At 42.9% G+C, this 25,030-nt stretch overlaps 1 protein-coding gene across 1 annotated transcript; it reads right to left on the bottom strand.

Moving 5' to 3' along the window:
• Positions 1–12,311: 12,311 nt before the first annotated feature.
• On the bottom strand, positions 12,312–19,401 carry LOC119333860 (UDP-glycosyltransferase 73C5-like). The gene is made up of 2 exons (XM_037606604.1): positions 19,237–19,401; positions 12,312–12,875 (listed from the first exon to the last, which is right to left on the bottom strand). Exons 1-2 carry the CDS (start codon positions 19,399–19,401, stop codon positions 12,312–12,314), a joined length of 729 nt encoding a protein of 242 aa, XP_037462501.1.
• Between the last annotated feature and the right edge of the window lie 5,629 nt (positions 19,402–25,030).

Below are 25,030 nucleotides of genomic sequence, written 5' to 3'. Positions count from 1 at the left end.
AGTTGGTTTAGGAATAGGCTTAGGAATTGGCTCCGGAGGTGTCCAATTATTTTCATTTGTCAACATATTATTCAATAGAATTTTAGCTTCATCCGGTGTTCTTTCCCTGAAAACAGAACCAGCACAACTATCCAGGTAATCTATGGAGGCATCGGTTAGTCCATTATAAAAGATATCAAGTATTTCATTTTTCTTAAGAGGATGATCAGGCAAAGCATTAAGTAATTGGAGAAGCCTCCCCCAAGCTTGTGGGAGACTCTCTTCTTCAATTTGAACAAAATTATATATATCCCTTAAAGCAGCTTGTTTCTTATGAGCAGGAAAATATTTAGCAGAGAAGTAATAAATAATATCCTGGGGACTACACACACAACCAGGATGAAGAGAATTAAACCATATCTTAGCATCACCCTTTAATGAGAACGGAAATATTTTAAGGATATAAAAGTAGTGAGTCCTCTCATCTTTAGTGAACAGGGTAGCTATATCATTCAGTTTAGTAAGATGTGCCACAACAGTTTCAGATTCATAAGCATGAAAAGGATCAGATTCAACCAAAGTAATTATATCAGGATCAACAGAGAATTCATAATCCTTATCAGTAACAAAGATAGGTGAAGTAGCAAAAGCAGGGTTAGGTTTCATTCTAGCATTTAGAGATTGCTTACTCCATTTAGCTAATAATTTTTTAAGTTCAGTTCTATTTCTGCAAGCTAAAATGGCTAAAGAAGCATCTTCATCAAATACATAACCCTTAGGAATAGCAAGTGGTTCTTCATCATCACTTTCATCAGTATCATCAGATTCAATATTTTCAATTTCTCTAGCCCTAGCAAGTTGTTCATCAAGAAAATCACTAAGTGGCATAGTAGTATCAGGCATAGAGGTAGTTTCATCATAAGTATCATGCATAGCAGAAGTGGCATCATCAATAACATGCGACATATCAGAATGAATAGTAGAAGCAGGTGTAGGTGTCACAAACTTACTCATAACAGAAGGTGAATCAAGTGCAGAGCTAAATGGTAGTTCCTTACCTCCCCTCGTAGTTGAGGGATATATCTTGGTTTTTGGATCTCTCAAGTTCTTCATAATGATAAGCAGATATATATCCCAAGTGACTCAAAGAAAAGAGCTATGCTCCCCGGCAACGGCGCCAGAAAATGGTCTTGATAACTTACAAGTATAGGGGATCGCAATAGTTTTCGAGGGTAGAGTATTCAACCCAAATTTAATGATTCGACACAAGGGGAGCCAAAGAATATTTTCAAGTATTAGCAGCTGAGTTGTCAATTCAACCACACCTGGAAACTTAATATCTGCAGCAAAGTGTTTAGTAGCAAAGTAATATGATAGTAGTGGTAACGGTAGCAAAAGGTAATGATAGTAAAAGTAATGTTTTTGGTATTTTGTAGTGATGATAGCAATAGCAACGGAAAAGTAAATAAGCGAAGAACAATATATGGAAAGCTCGTAGGCAATGGATCAGTGATGAAGAATTATGTCGGATGTGGTTCATCATGTAACAGTCATAACCTAGGGTGACACAGAACTAGCTCTAGTTCATTGATATAATGTAGGCATGTATTCCGAATATAGTCATACGTGCTTATGGAAAAGAACTTGCATGACATCTTTTGTCCTACCCTCCCGTAGCAGCGGGGTCCTTACGGAAACTAAGGGATATTAAGGCCTCCTTTTAATAGAGAACCGGAACAAAGCATTAACACATAGTGAATACATGAACTCCTCAAACTACGGTCATCACTGGTAAGTATCCCGATTATTGTCACTTCGGGGTTAACGGATCATAACACATAATAGGTGACTATAGACTTGCAAGATAGGATCAAGAACACTCATATATTGATGAAAACATAATAGGTTCAGATCTGAAATCATGGCACTCGGGCCCTAGTGACAAGCATTAAGCATAGCAAAGTCATAGCAACATCAATCTCAAAACATAGTGGACACTAGGGATCAAACCCTAACAAAACTAACTCGATTACATGATAGATCCCATCCAACCCATCACCGTCCAGCAAGCCTACGATGGAATTACTCACGCACGGCGGTGAACATCATGAAATTGGTGATGGAGGATGGTTGGTGATGACGATGGCGACGGATTCCCGTCTCCGGAGCCGCGAACGGACTCCAGATCAGCCCTCCCGAGAGGTTTTAGGGCTTGGCGGCGGCTCCATATTGTAAAACGCGATGATTTCTTCTCTCTAATTTTTTTCTCATCAAAACTCAATATATGGAGGTGGAGTTGGAGTCGGAGAGGCAATAGGGGGCCCATGAGGTAGGGGGCGCGCCCCCACCCTCGTGGCAAGACGGTGGGCCCCCTGGCCTTCATCTTTGGTAGGTATTTTTCTTATTTTCTGAAAAGTAGCTCCATGAAGTTTCAGGTCATTCCGAGAATGTTTGCTCCTGCACATAAATAACGCCTTGGTAATTCTGCTGAAAACAACGTCAGTCCGGGTTAGTTCCGTTCAAATCATGCAAGTTAGAGTCCAAAACAAGGGCAAAAGTGTTTGGAAAAGTAGATACGTTGGAGACATATCACAGCTCAGGGGTGAAGGCGCGACAACCGGCCGTGGTTGCCGGGGTCCGCTTCGGAGGTGGAGCTAGGTCTTGACGAGGTCCGCGCTGCGCCACTGCAGGCGGTACACGGTCTTGACGAGGTGGCGCGGGAAGCGCCGGTGCAGCTTCTCGCGGCCGCGGGATTTCTTGGCAGCTTCTTTCTTAACGCGCGGGCGCCGGACGCGGTATATCACGCCGCGGAGGCGCGCGCCTTGGTGCCAAGGCACCATCTTGGGGTCGAGGCGGTGGAGGCACGCCATGAGCCCCGTCGCCCGCGGCTGGTTGAGGGGGAGGCAGAGAGTGGGACGGCGTCGGAGAGCCCCCTGTGGCACGGACGAGCTCGGCGACGCGGTCGAGCCACTCCTCATAGAGGTCGTCGACGGGGCGGTAATGCAGGAGCTCGTTCGCCGCGATGAGCGCGGCCCGTGCCTCCATGGGAGCACGGTGCACGTGAGACGAAGAACCAACAGGGGTGAGTGATGGAGTAGCGGTGCGACCATCCTGCCGCACTGAAGGATGCAGCGAGGACGCCTGCTGCTCGTTCCCCACCGAGCCTGTGGCAGCATTAGCGGCGGGGGACGGAGAACGACGAGGTGGCCCGCCGACGGGAGCCGTCTGAGCGACGCGCGCGGCGAGGGCAGCCCGACGCTCAGCTCGAGCACGGCGAGCGTCCGACATGGAGACGACGGAGCAACGGACTGACGGAAAGGAAGCTATGGCGCACCCCTACCTGGCGCGCCAAATGTCAGATGTGGGGTTCCGACAAACCCTTAAGGTTCGAACACTGGGGTGCGCGCGAAGTCTTTCCCTCCTACCGATCTACACTCTAGCTCGCTAAGATCTTGCGGACGAACTCGGCGAACTCACAACACGGAAAGACACGGGGTTTATACTGGTTCGGGCCACCATCGTGGTGTAATACCCTACTCCAGTGTGGTGGTGGTGGTGGATTGCCTCACGGGCTGATGATGAACAGTACAAAGGAAGAATAGAATCCTGAGGTTGAGGTGTTCTTGTGCTTTCGGACTTGTGTGTGTCTCTGGGTCTGATCCCCTCTCTGGGTCTGATCCCCTCTCTCGTGGTGGCTAGTCCTATTTATAGAGGCCCTGGTCCTCCTCCCAAATATCGAGCGGGAAGGGAGCTAACAATGGCGGGCTAATTTGAAGGGGGGCAGCTACTACAAGCTATCCTGACAAAAGCGGTCTTCGCCTGCGAAAAGCTCTGGGGTGACGCCGTCTTGGGCTCCACGACGACCTCTATCTTGCAGTCATCCTGGTCTTGGTCTTGTTGCACCGAAATGGCAACCTTTGCCTGAGGCCTCGGTACTCCGCGGCTGCGCTTGCCTCCTTTGCACCAAAGAGGAAACAAGGACGCTGTGCGTGCTGGCGCCTGCCTGGTGTCGATCGTCATGGCTCACGTCACGAGAGCCTCATGAGGTTCGCCTCGCCTTGATATCTCCGCGCCTCGCGAGCCTGCCTGACTAGGCCGCTCGGGAGGAGGTCTTGCATCGTCCGCCTCGTGAGGCTTGGACCCTCGCGAGGGTCTTGGATGCTTTGTTGATGAAGATGGGCCGTACGGCCTGCTGCTTGGCCACGTCGCGGGCCGCAGGCAGGCAAGTCTGGGGACCCCCGTTTCCAGAACGCCGACAGATATAGGTCATGTTTGGATATGCATTTGTAAAAATTGAGATTATTCACACCAATCCTTTCCCTTTCACCATTGGTTTGCATATTGTTTTTATAGAGCAATCACAATAGCCACAATATGCTCAGATAACAATAGAATATCCAATGACTTTGGTAAAATTGTACTTTCTCTGATCCATGTTAATTGTCGTTGTTACTAAAGTTGTATTAGATCAACGACAATTAATATGGATCGGAGGGAGTAGTATATAAACATTAAATAATAAGTATAACATATCACTTTTATTTTATGTTAAAACATGTTATTATAACTTATAGATGTTCCCTGCGCACACAAAAAAAATCAGCAACTTCGGGCAACTATTTAGTAACAGAGGACTCTAGCAGATGCTTGTCCAACTGGGCCGTTTCCCAGACGAGATTAGTTAACTTATCCATCACATGTGTCGACTAGTGTGTATGCTTGCACAATGTTGGATATCAAGCTAAGGCTTTAGCTCTTTCATCATTTATGATGGAAAAGCAGATGCCAAATTATCGTTTCGAGAAAGAAAAGAAAAGGAAAGGGGAGATAAAGAAAATAAATAAAGGAAAAAAGGAAAAATGTGTCTACAAATACAGTGCAGCCTGGAGGAACATCAATAAAGCATTTGCTGGTTGTAGAAGCAAGGAACAAATCCACCTTAGCTTTGGTTTAAAGACTAAAGCAGCAATAAGATATGGCCAGAATCCAGTTGTTAAGTACCCCCAACTGCACGCGGCGTACTAAGCTTAGCTCCAGACTATTTTGTACTCACTAGCGCTCACGCAGACTTAAGTTCGGAAGAAAACGTTGCAGCCGGGAGGTGCGTGCAAATCTTGGCTTATTCGGCTGCCACCTTCAGGTAAACAAACCCCGGCCTTAGCTGTTGTTCTTTTAGGCCTCCTTTGGTTTATAGGATAGCAATTTTATAGAAATAGAAAAAATCATAGGAAGTGAGATGGCATGCACGCATCTCAATCCTATAGAGAAAAGGATGTTATTTGATGCATAGGGTAGGAATTTTTTTCATTAAATGTAGGCTAATGTTTTTTTCCTTCAAAATGTGAAGGAACTAAAAGGCTTCAAGGAAATTTTTTTCTTTGCAAATCCTATCCTATAGAGTTTCTATAAAATCCTACAAACCAAAGGAGGCCTTAGAAAGAAAGAGGAAAACCGACTAGAGTTTTTTTTTGAAGTAAGAAACAGAGTTCATAAGCATTTTTTATTTGTCAGTAAAGCCTTATTAACCTGATCTACCTATATACTTACTATATGCATTGTAGTGGCAAGTATAATGGTGTTATTTTAGCGGTACCACATAGAATGTTGTCAAGAGAAAAAAAATTAGCCAAGAAATGGCCTCTTAGAATGAAAATAAGAAAATTGTCCCCATTTTAAATCTACTACATCGTAGACTAGTACTATATTTCCATGTGCATACGAGCATTAGTGGCAACAGATGACACCAAAAGATATTGTATTGTATAACATTCTTTTGTCTTCTCTACGAGCAAATTTTAATTGGTACATACCCTAATGCTGATCTTGTTAATTTTCTTCTTGTGTGTACTCATGTTCAGGCAAATCATGTCTGGTTGCGACGAACATGAAATAGCAGACTTCTCTAGGGTCGTTGGAGGACAGACGTTGCAAGTGAATGCTCTCCTGATAGGGAATACCATCCTAATGGGGGTCATGGTCGGGATAGGCGCTTACGGCCATCACTACCGCCACCATCCATTGACTCGCTTCCTCTTCCTTGGTGCCACCATATTATTCTTACCCATCGTCTCCTACATTGTATCCATCACTAATAATCAGAATATTGTGACTGTTCTCTCCAGTAGAAATAGAATGGTGACAGGGTTGTGTCGAAGCAATCACAGATTTATGGTCTTATTATGTGCTACCGTTGTTCAGATTGTTGGTATCAATACCACCGCAATCGTTGCCGCTGATGTTAGAGAAGGTCGAAGCATTCCTCCCCCTACAGTACTACTTGTGCAAGCAATATGGACTACCTACCTTGGATTCAACATCATAAAAGGTCCAAATGCAATGTCCCTACAAAATGCCATCAAATATATAACATTGCTTGCCATTTTTTCACCATTTCCACTTATCTTTGCCAAAATAGTCTTGAAGTATTATGCCTGGTACCATGCCAAACAATCATTTGCATTTGGACACAATCCTCGTCTTATTGTTGGATACATGGAGCAGCTACCAGATAGAAGTTATCATGCTGAGGTGGCCGGTGAGTATACACCTCCCCTACTTATTGTTTCAAGGGAGGACACTATGTTGGTAGAGAAGCAGCCCCATGGTTACCGGATGTGCAATACAGCTGATAGGACAAGGATAAACAACAACGCGGACTTAGTGACCATTGACAAAGTTTGGGAGTTGGATGGCATTCTTCTCAAGTCAAAAACTCAGTTCAAAGATCTATGTTTTTCATTTGCATTGTTCAAGATGTTACGGTGTCGTTTTGCAAAATATACCGTCACTGAAGCTGGATTCATGAAGGCTCAAAACTTCTTATGGCATGTGCTGCTCGAGGATAGTGATGATACGCAGATACTGGGGGTGATTGCATCTGAGCTTTCTTTTCTTCACGATTATTATTATTCATCCCTTCCAGTCTCATACTCCAAGAGCTGGATACCAATCTGGAGCATATCCATTTCCATCTTAAGCATTGGTTACTGCTTATTTATCACAATGATTTTGATGGCATATCTCGTGGCAAGTGGAGTGGCGAGTGGAGTTGAATGGCAGGTTCTTTGTCAAGTAAATTGCATGGGAAGTCCCTATGGAACTGGTGATACCAAACATTTTGGAAGTGTGTGGTTTGATGTATTGCCATTGCTTTCACTTGGTGCATTAGTCATGCTTTCTGAAGCGAGGGAAATTGCGTCCTACATCTGCTCTGACTGGACTAAAGTAGCCTTATTGTGCCACTATATTTCTTCGCGTGAATATCCTACATTGCCAAAATGGATTGGCTTATTGTTGCAGTGTAGATGCAAGCTAGTGGAGCCTTGGCAGGATAAAATGAGCCAATGCTCAATCCTAGTGCTCCGCCGAAGAAAAACTCCATTGGCTATCCTCAGGCGTCTCATTCCTCTGCCTGAGCAAAAGAAGAACGTTAAGGTACCCAGAGAAGTGAAGGCTGCCATTGTCAACACACTGAGAAGTATCAGGGGAGATCTGAGAAACGGCATGATGTCTCTGCAGCAGTTGGGCATTCAAGTTGGTGGCAACTTCCTCCAAGCATGCAATGCCAAAGGTACATCCGACGCCTTCTTTCTTGGCACATCGCCACAAGCATCTTTGAGGTGAGGTACCCACACTCAACAACTTCTGGCCATGCAAGTGTCGCCACCCACTTGTCACGCTATTGCGCCTACCTGGTGTCATATTCTCCGGAGCTACTTCCTAATGACGATGCATGGAGCAATAGCATGTACAAGGCCACCAAGAAAGACGCCGAGCGCGTCCTCTCAGGCCGCATCGCCAAGCCAACACCGGAGCTGCAATATCGACACTTGGTGGAGCTGCTGACTGCGAGATCCAAGCATGAGGTGCTCAAGGACGGTGCAAAGCTCGGCGAGCAACTGGTGGAGTTCATGGAAGGGGAGGAGGCGAGGTGGAAGGCTCTGGCTGAATTTTGGTGCAAGTTGTTGTTGTACATCGCTCCATCGGATAACCTCGATGGGCACGCGGAGGCGATCGCCCGGGGTGGCGAGCTGGTAACACTCCTGTGAGCACTGCTCACCCATTTGGGGGTTGTCAGTAGGCCTAAGGCCACCTCCACTACCAATACTACTACTACTACCACCGCCACGGGTGCTTCTGATGTCGTTTAAGCACTTACGGCAGTGTGTATTATACTATTATGAGTGAAGTGCATCAAAGGTCCTCGAACTATTTTAGAGGTGTTACGTAGGTCCTCGAATTATGAAAAGGGTCATTCAGGTCCTCAAAGTGCAATATGCGTTCATCCAAGTCATCGAACTATTTTAGAGGTGTCATGTAGGTCCTTGAACTATTTTAGAGGTGTCACATACGTACACACTTATTGCACTTCAAGGATTTTTAAGGACCTGGATGACACTTTTCATAGTTCGAGGACCTATGTGACACCTTCAAAATAGTTCAAGGACCTAGGGTGCACTTCACTCTACTATTATTTCAAGTTTAGCTAGCAGCTGGCTGTTATGCTGCATTAATTAGTTCCTTCAATGTTGTCCTACGGTTTGCTGAATTTGTTGTAATGATGAACGTTTTGTTTAGACTGGGTGAACCACGAGCTTGCATTTACATTTCTGTATTATAAATTATTTTGCACAATCTCTTTCGCTTTTGCCTAGTTTTGCTGATTCATGGTGTTGAGTTCTAACTTGTAAACCAGCGTCAGGTCTAGCTTTTACTGATCTCCCGACTCCTGACTGACAAAGCCAAGAAGAACTGTTGGTTGTTCTTCTTGGGTGGCTCCGACTTCCGAGGAGCTTCTCCGCGCTGCCGGTCATCAAATCCAGGTTGGGCAGTGCTTAGCAGACAGGAGTTTGACGGAGAACAGACATAAAAACACGACGAACATGGCCTGAGTTGTAAATGTCAATGTTTTTTGCATGGGAAGGCACACGGAACTGCGCGACTCTTGGCTCCATGAGACTTTAAGGAAGCAGTTTTCCTTTATGGTAAGTGTCCTTTTGTTCGCGAGCTCAAATTCCACCTATGAGGGACTTTATTTTTATTTTTTTGAAGTTTAAAAAATTCAGAACTTTTTGGCAACAAACATTGAGGGATTGTCTACATAAATACATGCAGAATTTTGTGAAGACAAATTATTCTTAATGTTTTAAAAAAGTTCCAAAATGCTTTAACATCGTCTTTTTCTTGGCCCAGAGCGTTTATGAATAGGTTTTCTAAATGAAAATTTGTACATATGTAGACAATTTGTCCATGTTTGTTGAAAAACAGTTTTTCTTTTACTATTTATACATTGTACTGTTTACGAGGGAGAATTTGAACTTGAGCAGAAACTTCAAGCACCTTTGCAGTGTTTACAACTTAGTTTCCTTTGCACATTGTGAGTTTGTGACAATACACAATAGTAGACTTCACACATTTGATGGAACTGTGAGATAACATGGAGCAACAAATCTTTGAGCATTTGTGCTTTTCAAATTAGCAGTTAATTTTTTTCATTACAGTAGATAATACTCCAGCCACACATGTTGGCTTTCGGACTCCAAGGCAGTACCGAATTTGGCTAACTCTAATTAGAAATTTCTTATTTTACGGCCACTGCGATAGATTGTTGCTGTAACGCTCAGGGGTCTGCGTAATCGGTCAGCCCAACTATTTTTTTTCTAGTTTTCTTCCGTGAACATCTTTTTGGTATATGATTTGTATTCTAATTAATGAACAATGCTTTAAATTCATGAATGAGTTATTTATTAAGTATATGATTTCTAAAAGGCTTGTATTTTTAAAATTTCATGAACATTTTTGTTTCATGTATTTTTTATTTTTAAACATAATGAACATTTCTTACAATTTGTAAATATTTTATAAATTCTGAACACTATTTAAAATCTATGAATGTTTTGAAAATAAATGGTGAACAACTGTTAATTCATAAAATTAAAATTTCAATAATTTTTGTCCTATAATAAATGATTTATCTTTTTGAGCTAGTAGTTGCTAGTTTTCCCATCATCTTTTTTTACTTAGGATTGAATATCACCAATTTTCTCCATGAGCCGCACCAAGCACACTGGTTGGGACAGCCCACTGCATGTTTTAGCGACCATCTCTGGCTGAATGCGTAGAATAACAGCCTCCCGTATTGTATGTGGTAGTTCACTCTTAGCACTTTGGGCCGTTTAGATTCTTTCATTTTTTTATGATAAAATATTAAGTGATATTATTTATATGTCCATTGATAACTCAATTAAGTGATGTTATTTTAATACAAAGTATAAAACATACACATGTTGTCAAGTTATTAATAGACAGACCAGAATTTGCAAGCTATATTTGACAATGAAAACACCGGTCAGGAATCAATGCTAATGGTTCAACTTAATACTCTAGTAGATTCTACAATTATGAATACATCATCATACTAAAATTTGCTATTAAGATTTGTTTGACCGTAGTTTTAGATATCTCTACCATGGCATTAAAAGATATAAAAATATACATAAACACTCACACACACACACACAACACATAATTCACATTATAGTTTATGCAGTAATAAAAAATAATGGATGGGGTTATCTTTATTAAAATTACTGCAATGCAACAATTGTGTAACACTATAGCTAATAAACATGTTAACTACGTAAACTATACTCATTAAGATTGTAACATCGTAAAATAATTATACAAAATTACAAATGTTTAATATAAAATAAATTTATTATCATTTGTCGTTTTCCATGTCGAAGCACACCACTACACCTCATACAGTTGCACATTAATTAAGTGAATGTGGGCCGCCTGCTGCCTTAAAACAAAAAGTTGAACGGGCCAAGCTAAACAAAAGCACACAATTTTATGTATTAGTCAAAATTTTAGGCAAAGATCATATGTCAACTTTAGCGATGTCCTTTATTCGAAGGCCGCTGGAGAAAACCTTTCGCTATTCGTCATCTCATGTCTCTTGGTCTCTCGGTGTATTAATTAGGCAAAGATAAAAACGGAGGCGTGAATCATATGGAAACTATCAGCCAGAGCATGTGCGGGGGTAATTCCTTTCCACGTGCGCGAGGCGTGGCTTAAGAAGCATTTGTTAGGCAGATAGTTTCGGGATAATTTTAATTTTGTTAGTCAACATGATATATTAATTGTAAAGCGACCATAGGTAAAAAAAACACGACAATCATGGGCATGCCACGGCCCAGTTTAGCCCTAACTAAGCTCTGTTCCCTATCTGCTGCCATACCCCGCAAGAGGGCGGCATTGATAGAGTAGGGACACCACTTATCCAGACGCAGCAACTAGGGATGGTGCATGCACATGCACCAACTGCAAATGGTCACGAGGCAACAAACAGCAATTATATTTTATTATTTTATTGATTTAGCCCGTGTCTAATTAATTTTTTGGTTAAAACAATTTATTTTAGTATCAAACTAAATGTTGTAGGACATTTCAGTACTTAATCTAATTGATTTGGTAATCGGGTATGCAGAACCAAATTTAAGAGTATACACAACTAAAAGAAGTAGAGATTAAATGAAAAGAGTGAAATCGTTGGGAGGCCTAGGTCATTTGACTGGTCATAATTTGTCCGCACTAAATTTGGGAATGGTTGGCGAAATTTGAAAGAATCCGCTTGTTATGTTGTGATTCAAATTCAAGTATAAACTATAAAGGCTAACTTCCAACGAGAGGACCAGAGTGGAGGCCCGTCATCAAGAGGCTTGGAACGTAGCGGAGCATAGAACCAGATTCAGGACACACCATCTTTCATAGGCCTCCCGACAATATGAAGAAACATCACTCGAACGAGGGCGAGGTTAGGAGATAATATTCCAGGTCGAACACGATACCATCGCCTCGCCATCGTCGAATAAACACAAACCTTAAATTTATTTTAACCCTAGCACCATCGGACCAAAAGCCCTGGGGTCCTCGCCCTTCCATCGTCGGGGCAACAAACAGAGGGAGAAGGGGCCCTCAGACTCATAGTAGGGTAGGGCAGATCCATCGACGCCGCCTGTCGCCTAGGTCGGGGAGCAGGAGTGGAAAAATCTAGTAGCTGGATTTATACAAACAGTAGTTGCTATGAGTGCTTCCGTCATCCTGACTGTTATCATCAAAGTGATCGTGGCCATTCGAGATGAACTCGAATCCTGGTCATCTACTAAAGCCCCCGGACTCACTGCACTGCTGCCAGAGGCGTAGTAAAGTGATCGTGTGCGAGTTTTCTGCATCCTTTTTTTACCTAATCGATGAAATGATACATAGTTCTCTTACAGAAAAAAAGATAGCGGGCGAGCTTGGCAGTAGGTGGTCTTGGTAGTACGTCGCTACAGCTTAGGACTGTAGCGACAGTGCAGCACCATGGGTGGTTGAGCTCGTGCCGCCTCCCCCTCGTGGCTCCTCTTCCTCGACAGCTCCGAGATGTGGCAGATCATGTATGGCAGGTCGGAGTAGGACGAACCGCCTTCCTCCATTGCCGCTCGCGCCTCCGCGGCGATCTCCCTCGCCCTGGACCTCCGTTCCGCCGCCCCCTCCATCAGCTCGGTGATGGCCCTCTCCACGTCGCTGCGCGTCACCTGCACCCCCTCGGCCTCCTCGGGGAGGTACATGGCGGGGACCTTGGCGCCGGACCTGACGCCGACGCCGAGCTCGTCCACCAGCAGCTTCTCGTTGCAGAACTGGTCGGTGAAGCACGGCCATGTTAGCGTCTGCAGGCCGTGGGTGACGTCCTCCAGCGCCGCGTTCCAGTCGCAGTGCGTCAGGAAACCGCCCACCGCCGGCTGCGACAAGATGGCCACCTGCGGCGCCCACCCTCGCACCAGGAGGCCCCTCTCTTCGTCGTTGAGCAGCGCCCTCACGGCGGCCTCGTCATTGGCCCCCTTGATGGCCCGCTTCCAAAATAAGTCACTTGACAATGACTTGGTTAAATCTCAATTGACTGAGACCTAGCCATACCCATTATTGAAAAACAGTATAACGGAATGAGCTAGGAGCCTCCACGGCGCTTTGCCATCGCTAACCATCCGATCAGGTCGATCACTTTCTAATTGGATGTCCTGATGTTTCTCTTGGGCCGCTGCTCTGTGGAGCTATCTAGGCCAGCTGTCATTGTTTGGGCCAAGAGTACTTGTTGGGCTGGCAGGTGCGTGCGTTTAAAATGTGATCCTAGCCCAAAAGGTAGGTGCGCGGTTCATCCCAGCGGTCATTGCTCGTGCTTTACTATATTTTGTTTTGTTTTGATACAACTCTCTCAACTTCTTTTTTTCAGCCTAAAAAAAGTCTCTGAACTTTTTGTTTTGTTTTGATACAAGTACTTATTTGTCCCGCCCGTTGAGCTAAATTGTGAGATTCTTGATCTCTACTTTTATATCTACCCGCTGGGCTAAATTGTGGGAGTCTTGATCACTATATTTTGCGGTTAATTACCATAAAAAATATTTGGGGGTTAATGTGTGATGCAGATGCGGACATTCCTAGCCTTTTGGGGTTAAATCAGGCATGCTAAGAAGTATCCGTATATATATTAGCCGCAAATCAACTGTGGATGATTCGTTGGTCTTGTCCGTATGCTTCTTTGATGGTGGCGTTAACCTATTCAATTTCTTCGTTTTCGTGTCTCTCAGTTGGTGAGGTTAGGATTCCTATCTCATGTATATATAAATTAAGAAACAATATAACGGACAGAAAGTCTCTCATTATGTGAATATAATGAAGTTATCCTTTATGTAACTTTATTTTCTTGACGTTTTTTAAATATTTACACAATATTCTAAATTTTTAAAATATATACGGGCGCAGCAACGCGCGCCATCATGATCTAGTAATACTTGGAACACATTGAGAGTCCGTGCAACATAGTTACTAAGCAAGATTTTCTTCATAAAGAATTGAAGATTTAAAACGTCCAAAAACATGAATGCCCAAAAGGTGCAAACTTGCGACCAAAATTATCCATTAAATTTTTTGTTGTACCTAACAATGAAATGAGTGCAAATTTGGGGTACAAAATTTCCCATCAATATAATGTACATATCTTCGACTAATTGTATAGTTCTAAAACCAATGTGAATGAACTACAAACTACTCTGTTTTGGGGGTCCCAATCTACGTAGATAAGTAAAAAGGCTCATTAAGAAACAAATTACAAATTTCTAACTAATATGATAAAGACAATTCAGCTCGTTGAGCAAAGTGAACAAAAGGAAAATGTTGCCACTCGTCGTCGCATGTCGCCCCCATACGAATTTGTTACTTGATTTTACAATTGCCATCTACCCAGCTCAATTAAACCCTAAACTACCGGATACCTTTTTGCAATGTTGTGTAGCGATCAGACCTCAAACAGTCCGATCTCTGTGCTTTAGTGTCATCCTGGATCAGTAATGCTGAAACGCACAGTACTTGAAGGATTTATAACAGAGTAGCAATCACACACTTAGTACATCGAATGTCTCAAAAGAGAACTTATTACAATAAATATGGCATAAGGCCATCTAATAACGATAATAATAGAAGGCTTGGAAGATAAGTGAGTCCATCAACTCCAACGGCATCACTGAGTATAGAACCACGGCCTAAAGGCTCCTTACTCGTCGTCTGAAAAGTCTGCAACATGAACGTTGCAGCCCAAAAACGGGTCAGCACATGGAATATGCTGGCAATGTAACACATAGAGGATAATGAAAGAATAAATCTATACTACATGCATATATGGCTGGTGGAAAGCTCTATGGTTATAGTTTTTCCATAGAGCCAATTTTTTCCTACTGCAAAGGAATAAATTTTATTTAACTATCATGGTGGTTGTTAAACATTGAGAAGATAGATATCCTCTCAATCCCAATTAAGTATCATCATTAAAACCCAACAGTATTAATTAAAGTAACATGATGAGATTCACATGATAATCCAAGTACTAGATACTCAAGACGTCCATAACCGGGGACACAGCTAACCATGATTAGTTTACACACTCTGCAGAGGTCTGCGCACTTTTCCCTACAAGACTCGATCTCCTCCGTTGGGATTCTCGCACTGCATGATGTTTGAGAAACGGATGTCCGAGACATACTCTTTCAGAAGTGCTAGCACCTTACGATCGGGTAGACAGTACCAACCTACATCCCCTACATCTGCTAGTCTACCACTGTAAGAGTTCGCACGACTTAGTCAACTATGTTAGAGCCCATAGTAGCTTGTGGCTGCACATGGAAGTTTCTAGTATGAATAATCTCATGATCCCTTTGAGTCTGGGTGACGGTCCATAAAGAAAAATGGGCAATCACTGGAATATTCAGGTGCCTCAATCCACCCAGATGTGTCTTTAAGTTGCCACCTTAAATAATCCATTAATTTATCAATCTCACATCTGTCATGGATAAACTCACCCAATCCACATCTACTAGCATAGCATGGCATAATAAACAAATATAGAAGTAACTTCCAAGTGTTTGATAATAAAACAGGTAATAGGTACTACCTCATCTATTTCCCAAAACCCACAATTTAATTAGATCCTAATCATGCAATTGTTTGAGGATTGATCTAATGCGTAAAACTCAGTATGGAAGGGATATGATCAAAGTGTTACTTGCCTTGCTGATGATCCGCAAAACCTAGAGATTCAAAATAGCAAGCCGCGCACTCCGGGTACTCTATCGCAAACAAACAAGCATACAATAAGTACTCATCTAATGCACGGGTAAAACTCAAATAAGAAATCTAACCAGAAAGTTTAACTTAAGAACTCTGGTTTGCAAAAAGAATCAAATCGAACGAAACAACGAAAGTCAAACAGCGAAAGAAACAAACTTTGTTTACTAATCTGGACCTAAGTCAAATTTTATAGATGCAAAAACTTTTTTGAGTTGGTTAAACGGAAAGAGGGTTTCGAGACGAAACTCCAGGCGCTTGAATCGTCTGATTCCGATAAACAAGCGAAAAGATAAACTAAAACAAAAATCGGATCAGAAATCGCGATCGGAAATAATCATGGAAAATCCGAGAAAAAGAAAAATTGACGAACAGATTAACGAACGAACGTTCGTTATCTGAAACTAAACAGTGAACGCGTTCGTTAAAATGAACAAACGAGCGAACGCTCGCTAAATAAAAGAACCGATAAAACCGATCAAAAAATAATAAACCTAGGGTGTCTAAAAAACGGATCGGTTTTTCTTAGAAAACCGGGGTGGCGGGCGGCTACCTTGGCTCGGGCTCCGGCGGGGCTCCGGTGGCGGTGGGCGTCTTAGGGTGGCGGCTCCTAGCGGCGGGGCGACAGTGGCTTGCGGCGGCGGCGGCGGCTCCGGCTGTGGGGCTCCAGGGGGGCCCCAAGTTGAGGGGGAGGCAGAGAGTGGGACAGCGTCGGAGAGCCCCCTGTGGCACGGACGAGCTCGGCGACGCGGTCGAGCCACTCCTCATAGAGGTCGTCGACGGGGCGGTAACGCAGGAGCTCGTTCGCCGCGATGAGCGCGGCCCGTGCCTCCATGGGAGCACGGTGCACGTGAGACGAAGAACCAATAGGGGTGAGTGATGGAGTAGCGGTGCGACCATCCTGCCGCACTGAAGGATGCAGCGAGGACGCCTGCTGCTCGTTCCCCACCGGGCCTGTGGCAGCATTAGCGGTGGGGGACGGAGAACGACGAGGTGGCCCGCCGACGGGAGCCGTCTGAGCGACGCGCGCGGCGAGGGCAGCCCGACGCTCAGCTCGAGCACGGCGAGCGTCCGACATGGAGACGACGGAGCAACGGACTGACGGAAAGGAAGCTATGGCGCACCCCTACCTGGCGCGCCAAATATCAGATGTGGGGTTCCGACAAACCCTTAAGGTTCGAACACTAGGGTGCGCGCGAAATCTTTCCCTCCTACCGATCTACACTCTAGCTCGCTAAGATCTTGCGGACGAACTTGGCGAACTCACAACACGGAAAGACACGGGGTTTATACTGGTTCGGGCCACCATCGTGGTGTAATACCCTACTCCAGTGTGGTGGTGGTGGTGGATTGCCTCACGGGCTGATGATGAACAGTACAAAGGAAGAATAGAATCCTGAGGTTGAGGTGTTCTTGTGCTTTCGGACTTGTGTGTGTCTCTGGGTCTGATCCCCTCTCTGGGTCTGATCCCCTCTCTCGTGGTGGCTAGTCCTATTTATAGAGGCCCTGGTCCTCCTTCCAAATATCGAGCGGGAAGGGAGCTAACAATGGCGGGCTAATTTGAAGGGGGGCAGCTACTACAAGCTATCCTGACAAAAGCGGTCTTCGCCTGCGAAAAGCTCTGGGGTGACGCCATCTTGGGCTCCACGACGACCTCTGTCTTGCAGTCATCCTGGTCTTGGTCTTGTTGCACTGAAATGGCAACCTTTGCCTGAGGCCTCGGTACTCCGCGGCTGCGCTTGCCTCCTTTGCACCAAAGAGGAAACAAGGACGCTGTGCGTGCTGGCGCCTGCCTGGTGTCGATCGTCATGGCTCACGTCACGAGAGCCTCATGAGGTTCGCCTCGCCTTGATATCTCCGCGCCTCGCGAGCCTGCCTGACTAGGCCGCTCGGGAGGAGGTCTTGCGTCGTCCGCCTCGTGAGGCTTGGACCCTCGCGAGGGTCTTGGATGCTTTGTTGATGAAGATGGGCCGTACGGCCTGCTGCTTGGCCACGCCGCGGGCCGCAGGCAGGCAAGTCTGGGGACCCCCGTTTCCAGAACGCCGACAGATATAGGTCATGTTTGGATATGCATTTGTAAAAATTGAGATTATTCACACCAATCCTTTCCCTTTCACCATTGGTTTGCATATTGTTTTTATAGAGCAATCACAATAGCCACAATATGCTCAGATAACAATAGAATATCCAATGACTTTGGTAAAATTGTACTTTCTCTGATCCATGTTAATTGTCGTTGTTACTAAAGTTGTATTAGATCAACGACAATTAATATGGATCGGAGGGAGTAGTATATAAACATTAAATAATAAGTATAACATATCATTTTTATTTTATGTTAAAACATGTTATTATAACTTATAGATGTTCCCTGCGCACACAAAAAAAATCAGCAACTTCGGGCAACTATTTAGTAACAGAGGACTCTAGCAGATGCTTGTCCAACTGGGCCGTTTCCCAGACGAGATTAGTTAACTTATCCATCACATGTGTCGACTAGTGTGTATGCTTGCACAATGTTGGATATCAAGCTAAGGCTTTAGCTCTTTCATCATTTATGATGGAAAAGCAGATGCCAAATTATCGTTTCGAGAAAGAAAAGAAAAGGAAAGGGGAGATAAAGAAAATAAATAAAGGAAAAAAGGAAAAATGTGTCTACAAATACAGTGCAGCCTGGAGGAACATCAATAAAGCATTTGCTGGTTGTAGAAGCAAGGAACAAATCCACCTTAGCTTTGGTTTAAAGACTAAAGCAGCAATAAGATATGGCCAGAATCCAGTTGTTAAGTACCCCCAACTGCACGCGGCGTACTAAGCTTAGCTCCAGACTATTTTGTACTCACTAGCGCTCACGCAGACTTAAGTTCGGAAGAAAACGTTGCAGCCGGGAGGTGCGTGCAAATCTTGGCTTATTCGGCTGCCACCTTCAGGTAAACAAACCCCGGCCTTAGCTGTTGTTCTTTTAGGCCTCCTTTGGTTTATAGGATAGCAATTTTATAGAAATAGAAAAAATCATAGGAAGTGAGATGGCATGCACGCATCTCAATCCTATAGAGAAAAGGATGTTATTTGATGCATAGGGTAGGAATTTTTTTCATTAAATGTAGGCTAATGTTTTTTTCCTTCAAAATGTGAAGGAACTAAAAGGCTTCAAGGAAATTTTTTTCTTTGCAAATCCTATCCTATAGAGTTTCTATAAAATCCTACAAACCAAAGGAGGCCTTAGAAAGAAAGAGGAAAACCGACTAGAGTTTTTTTTTGAAGTAAGAAACAGAGTTCATAAGCATTTTTTATTTGTCAGTAAAGCCTTATTAACCTGATCTACCTATATACTTACTATATGCATTGTAGTGGCAAGTATAATGGTGTTATTTTAGCGGTACCACATAGAATGTTGTCAAGAGAAAAAAAATTAGCCAAGAAATGGCCTCTTAGAATGAAAATAAGAAAATTGTCCCCATTTTAAATCTACTACATCGTAGACTAGTACTATATTTCCATGTGCATACGAGCATTAGTGGCAACAGATGACACCAAAAGATATTGTATTGTATAACATTCTTTTGTCTTCTCTACGAGCAAATTTTAATTGGTACATACCCTAATGCTGATCTTGTTAATTTTCTTCTTGTGTGTACTCATGTTCAGGCAAATCATGTCTGGTTGCGACGAACATGAAATAGCAGACTTCTCTAGGGTCGTTGGAGGACAGACGTTGCAAGTGAATGCTCTCCTGATAGGGAATACCATCCTAATGGGGGTCATGGTCGGGATAGGCGCTTACGGCCATCACTACCGCCACCATCCATTGACTCGCTTCCTCTTCCTTGGTGCCACCATATTATTCTTACCCATCGTCTCCTACATTGTATCCATCACTAATAATCAGAATATTGTGACTGTTCTCTCCAGTAGAAATAGAATGGTGACAGGGTTGTGTCGAAGCAATCACAGATTTATGGTCTTATTATGTGCTACCGTTGTTCAGATTGTTGGTATCAATACCACCGCAATCGTTGCCGCTGATGTTAGAGAAGGTCGAAGCATTCCTCCCCCTACAGTACTACTTGTGCAAGCAATATGGACTACCTACCTTGGATTCAACATCATAAAAGGTCCAAATGCAATGTCCCTACAAAATGCCATCAAATATATAACATTGCTTGCCATTTTTTCACCATTTCCACTTATCTTTGCCAAAATAGTCTTGAAGTATTATGCCTGGTACCATGCCAAACAATCATTTGCATTTGGACACAATCCTCGTCTTATTGTTGGATACATGGAGCAGCTACCAGATAGAAGTTATCATGCTGAGGTGGCCGGTGAGTATACACCTCCCCTACTTATTGTTTCAAGGGAGGACACTATGTTGGTAGAGAAGCAGCCCCATGGTTACCGGATGTGCAATACAGCTGATAGGACAAGGATAAACAACAACGCGGACTTAGTGACCATTGACAAAGTTTGGGAGTTGGATGGCATTCTTCTCAAGTCAAAAACTCAGTTCAAAGATCTATGTTTTTCATTTGCATTGTTCAAGATGTTACGGTGTCGTTTTGCAAAATATACCGTCACTGAAGCTGGATTCATGAAGGCTCAAAACTTCTTATGGCATGTGCTGCTCGAGGATAGTGATGATACGCAGATACTGGGGGTGATTGCATCTGAGCTTTCTTTTCTTCACGATTATTATTATTCATCCCTTCCAGTCTCATACTCCAAGAGCTGGATACCAATCTGGAGCATATCCATTTCCATCTTAAGCATTGGTTACTGCTTATTTATCACAATGATTTTGATGGCATATCTCGTGGCAAGTGGAGTGGCGAGTGGAGTTGAATGGCAGGTTCTTTGTCAAGTAAATTGCATGGGAAGTCCCTATGGAACTGGTGATACCAAACATTTTGGAAGTGTGTGGTTTGATGTATTGCCATTGCTTTCACTTGGTGCATTAGTCATGCTTTCTGAAGCGAGGGAAATTGCGTCCTACATCTGCTCTGACTGGACTAAAGTAGCCTTATTGTGCCACTATATTTCTTCGCGTGAATATCCTACATTGCCAAAATGGATTGGCTTATTGTTGCAGTGTAGATGCAAGCTAGTGGAGCCTTGGCAGGATAAAATGAGCCAATGCTCAATCCTAGTGCTCCGCCGAAGAAAAACTCCATTGGCTATCCTCAGGCGTCTCATTCCTCTGCCTGAGCAAAAGAAGAACGTTAAGGTACCCAGAGAAGTGAAGGCTGCCATTGTCAACACACTGAGAAGTATCAGGGGAGATCTGAGAAACGGCATGATGTCTCTGCAGCAGTTGGGCATTCAAGTTGGTGGCAACTTCCTCCAAGCATGCAATGCCAAAGGTACATCCGACGCCTTCTTTCTTGGCACATCGCCACAAGCATCTTTGAGGTGAGGTACCCACACTCAACAACTTCTGGCCATGCAAGTGTCGCCACCCACTTGTCACGCTATTGCGCCTACCTGGTGTCATATTCTCCGGAGCTACTTCCTAATGACGATGCATGGAGCAATAGCATGTACAAGGCCACCAAGAAAGACGCCGAGCGCGTCCTCTCAGGCCGCATCGCCAAGCCAACACCGGAGCTGCAATATCGACACTTGGTGGAGCTGCTGACTGCGAGATCCAAGCATGAGGTGCTCAAGGACGGTGCAAAGCTCGGCGAGCAACTGGTGGAGTTCATGGAAGGGGAGGAGGCGAGGTGGAAGGCTCTGGCTGAATTTTGGTGCAAGTTGTTGTTGTACATCGCTCCATCGGATAACCTCGATGGGCACGCGGAGGCGATCGCCCGGGGTGGCGAGCTGGTAACACTCCTGTGAGCACTGCTCACCCATTTGGGGGTTGTCAGTAGGCCTAAGGCCACCTCCACTACCAATACTACTACTACTACCACCGCCACGGGTGCTTCTGATGTCGTTTAAGCACTTACGGCAGTGTGTATTATACTATTATGAGTGAAGTGCATCAAAGGTCCTCGAACTATTTTAGAGGTGTTACGTAGGTCCTCGAATTATGAAAAGGGTCATTCAGGTCCTCAAAGTGCAATATGCGTTCATCCAAGTCATCGAACTATTTTAGAGGTGTCATGTAGGTCCTTGAACTATTTTAGAGGTGTCACATACGTACACACTTATTGCACTTCAAGGATTTTTAAGGACCTGGATGACACTTTTCATAGTTCGAGGACCTATGTGACACCTTCAAAATAGTTCAAGGACCTAGGGTGCACTTCACTCTACTATTATTTCAAGTTTAGCTAGCAGCTGGCTGTTATGCTGCATTAATTAGTTCCTTCAATGTTGTCCTACGGTTTGCTGAATTTGTTGTAATGATGAACGTTTTGTTTAGACTGGGTGAACCACGAGCTTGCATTTACATTTCTGTATTATAAATTATTTTGCACAATCTCTTTCGCTTTTGCCTAGTTTTGCTGATTCATGGTGTTGAGTTCTAACTTGTAAACCAGCGTCAGGTCTAGCTTTTACTGATCTCCCGACTCCTGACTGACAAAGCCAAGAAGAACTGTTGGTTGTTCTTCTTGGGTGGCTCCGACTTCCGAGGAGCTTCTCCGCGCTGCCGGTCATCAAATCCAGGTTGGGCAGTGCTTAGCAGACAGGAGTTTGACGGAGAACAGACATAAAAACACGACGAACATGGCCTGAGTTGTAAATGTCAATGTTTTTTGCATGGGAAGGCACACGGAACTGCGCGACTCTTGGCTCCATGAGACTTTAAGGAAGCAGTTTTCCTTTATGGTAAGTGTCCTTTTGTTCGCGAGCTCAAATTCCACCTATGAGGGACTTTATTTTTATTTTTTTGAAGTTTAAAAAATTCAGAACTTTTTGGCAACAAACATTGAGGGATTGTCTACATAAATACATGCAGAATTTTGTGAAGACAAATTATTCTTAATGTTTTAAAAAAGTTCCAAAATGCTTTAACATCGTCTTTTTCTTGGCCCAGAGCGTTTATGAATAGGTTTTCTAAATGAAAATTTGTACATATGTAGACAATTTGTCCATGTTTGTTGAAAAACAGTTTTTCTTTTACTATTTATACATTGTACTGTTTACGAGGGAGAATTTGAACTTGAGCAGAAACTTCAAGCACCTTTGCAGTGTTTACAACTTAGTTTCCTTTGCACATTGTGAGTTTGTGACAATACACAATAGTAGACTTCACACATTTGATGGAACTGTGAGATAACATGGAGCAACAAATCTTTGAGCATTTGTGCTTTTCAAATTAGCAGTTAATTTTTTTCATTACAGTAGATAATACTCCAGCCACACATGTTGGCTTTCGGACTCCAAGGCAGTACCGAATTTGGCTAACTCTAATTAGAAATTTCTTATTTTACGGCCACTGCGATAGATTGTTGCTGTAACGCTCAGGGGTCTGCGTAATCGGTCAGCCCAACTATTTTTTTTCTAGTTTTCTTCCGTGAACATCTTTTTGGTATATGATTTGTATTCTAATTAATGAACAATGCTTTAAATTCATGAATGAGTTATTTATTAAGTATATGATTTCTAAAAGGCTTGTATTTTTAAAATTTCATGAACATTTTTGTTTCATGTATTTTTTATTTTTAAACATAATGAACATTTCTTACAATTTGTAAATATTTTATAAATTCTGAACACTATTTAAAATCTATGAATGTTTTGAAAATAAATGGTGAACAACTGTTAATTCATAAAATTAAAATTTCAATAATTTTTGTCCTATAATAAATGATTTATCTTTTTGAGCTAGTAGTTGCTAGTTTTCCCATCATCTTTTTTTACTTAGGATTGAATATCACCAATTTTCTCCATGAGCCGCACCAAGCACACTGGTTGGGACAGCCCACTGCATGTTTTAGCGACCATCTCTGGCTGAATGCGTAGAATAACAGCCTCCCGTATTGTATGTGGTAGTTCACTCTTAGCACTTTGGGCCGTTTAGATTCTTTCATTTTTTTATGATAAAATATTAAGTGATATTATTTATATGTCCATTGATAACTCAATTAAGTGATGTTATTTTAATACAAAGTATAAAACATACACATGTTGTCAAGTTATTAATAGACAGACCAGAATTTGCAAGCTATATTTGACAATGAAAACACCGGTCAGGAATCAATGCTAATGGTTCAACTTAATACTCTAGTAGATTCTACAATTATGAATACATCATCATACTAAAATTTGCTATTAAGATTTGTTTGACCGTAGTTTTAGATATCTCTACCATGGCATTAAAAGATATAAAAATATACATAAACACTCACACACACACACACAACACATAATTCACATTATAGTTTATGCAGTAATAAAAAATAATGGATGGGGTTATCTTTATTAAAATTACTGCAATGCAACAATTGTGTAACACTATAGCTAATAAACATGTTAACTACGTAAACTATACTCATTAAGATTGTAACATCGTAAAATAATTATACAAAATTACAAATGTTTAATATAAAATAAATTTATTATCATTTGTCGTTTTCCATGTCGAAGCACACCACTACACCTCATACAGTTGCACATTAATTAAGTGAATGTGGGCCGCCTGCTGCCTTAAAACAAAAAGTTGAACGGGCCAAGCTAAACAAAAGCACACAATTTTAGGTATTAGTCAAAATTTTAGGCAAAGATCATATGTCAACTTTAGCGATGTCCTTTATTCGAAGGCCGCTGGAGAAAACCTTTCGCTATTCGTCATGTCATGTCTCTTGGTCTCTCGGTGTATTAATTAGGCAAAGATAAAAACGGAGGCGTGAATCATATGGAAACTATCAGCCAGAGCATGTGTGGGGGTAATTCCTTTCCACGTGCGCGAGGCGTGGCTTAAGAAGCATTTGTTAGGCAGATAGTTTCGGGATAATTTTAATTTTGTTAGTCAACATGATATATTAATTGTAAAGCGACCATAGGTAAAAAAAACACGACAATCATGGGCATGCCACGGCCCAGTTTAGCCCTAACTAAGCTCTGTTCCCTATCTGCTGCCACACCCCGCAAGAGGGCGACATTGATAGAGTAGGGACACCACTTATCCAGACGCAGCAACTAGGGATGGTGCATGCACATGCACCAACTGCAAATGGTCACGAGGCAACAAACAACAATTATATTTTATTATTTTATTGATTTAGCCCGTGTCTAATTAATTTTTTGGTTAAAACAATTTATTTTAGTATCAAACTAAATGTTGTAGGACATTTCAGTACTTAATCTAATTGATTTGGTAATCGGGTATGCAGAACCAAATTTAAGAGTATACACAACTAAAAGAAGTAGAGATTAAATGAAAAGAGTGAAATCGTTGGGAGGCCTAGGTCATTTGACTGGTCATAATTTGTCTGCACTAAATTTG

This window comes from Triticum dicoccoides, chromosome 7A, assembly GCF_002162155.2.
Source record: "Triticum dicoccoides isolate Atlit2015 ecotype Zavitan chromosome 7A, WEW_v2.0, whole genome shotgun sequence".
NCBI lineage: Eukaryota > Viridiplantae > Streptophyta > Magnoliopsida > Poales > Poaceae > Triticum > Triticum dicoccoides.
This window is presented reverse-complemented; position numbering and strand designations above follow the sequence as displayed.